The sequence below is a fragment of the Boleophthalmus pectinirostris genome, unplaced genomic scaffold (genome assembly GCF_026225935.1).
Source record: "Boleophthalmus pectinirostris isolate CB_2022bp ecotype Guang Dong unplaced genomic scaffold, ASM2622593v1 HiC_scaffold_16, whole genome shotgun sequence".
Lineage (NCBI taxonomy): Eukaryota > Metazoa > Chordata > Actinopteri > Gobiiformes > Gobiidae > Boleophthalmus > Boleophthalmus pectinirostris.
In genome coordinates, this window is record NW_026571095.1 from 36,179,443 (window position 1) to 36,180,640 (window position 1,198).

At 48.7% G+C, this 1,198-nt stretch overlaps 1 protein-coding gene across 1 annotated transcript in view; it reads left to right on the plus strand.

Annotated features, from left to right (window-relative positions):
* Positions 1-650: 650 nt before the first annotated feature.
* The window catches only part of LOC129408259 (extracellular serine/threonine protein kinase FAM20C), a 7,087-nt gene continuing 6,539 nt past the window's right edge, over positions 651-1,198 (plus strand). Inside the window, exons 1-2 of the mRNA XM_055151405.1 lie at positions 651-667; positions 966-1,040. Coding sequence (XP_055007380.1) covers positions 651-667; positions 966-1,040 — 92 coding nt within the window. The remainder of the gene's footprint in view (positions 668-965; positions 1,041-1,198) is intronic.

The following is a 1,198-nucleotide window of genomic DNA, read 5'->3' on the forward strand; positions in this document are numbered from 1 at the left end:
CCCTCGTGCACAGTGCCACATATTATAGGCAATTGCGTAGCACTTAAAGAACAGCGGATGGCAAACCACAATAGGATTTGCGAGAGAGTGGCGTCACTGGCGGAGTCCAAGGGGTGGACTGTGCACAGGGAGATGAGGCTTCGGATGGGCCTCCAGTTGCGTATACCGGACTTGGTGCTGGTCAAGCAAGATATGGCCCACATCGTCGATGTGGCCATCTGCTACGAACAGACGGGTTCGTCCCTAGCCTCCGCGGCGGAGGTCAAAAGGTTGAAATATGGACCCTATGAGACCTTGGTTAAGGTAAGCACAGGTACCCAAAAAGCCACGACGAGGGGCTTCGTGATGGGCGCCAGGGGGAAATGGCATGGGCCAAACGGCCACCTACTGGAATCCCTCGGTCTCTCCCCCAAACGCTCCAAAGCTGAAGCCAAGGTCTTTGTCAAACTGGCCATCACCGGATCTATTAAAACATTTAGGATCTTCAGGAGGCTGTGCCGAGAGTTCCGTTCAGAAATTTGAATGACATGTTCCTTGTGATTTTTTGAGAAAGAAATAAAAATAAATTTTTTTTTTTTCCCGAATTCCGGACTACCAAGCCGGATCGGGGATGGAAGTCGTAACAAGTACCCTTGAACCAGGTAAGAATCATGACAGCCTCTGTCATGTAAGGTGCGGATATATGGGGAAGACGGCTCGGGCCGAGACAAAACTGCTGTGTATGTTTCCATGAAGATGTTAACTCAACAGTTATGCTGGTATAAAAGGCACTCAGTTTTTCAGTGCATGAGTTGGGGAACGTCGACTGCGTTGTCGAGGGACGACCGACGCACAGAGACGCCGCGTAGGTGAATCATGCTGAATCAACTTGAATCTTGAGACCTGAACCTGCCTGAACCAATAAAGAGACATGTCTGAGAACTGTTCTAACTCTCCAAGCCTCTTTCTTAAGATCCTCTGTTCAGGCTGCCTCCAGGAGAAGCTGACAATTTGGTGACCCACGACGTGATCCTGATGTGGTTCCGAAGAAACTCCTGGAGGTCAAAGGTCTGTTCAAGTAAAGTTGAACATGAACATGAAATTATAAATGACCGAAGGTCTAAAAGAAACGAGCCTGTTCAAATGAACATGAAGTTATTATAATTGACCGAAGGTCAATAGAACAAGTGAACCCTGCGAAGCAGAGTGTGTGTCGCCC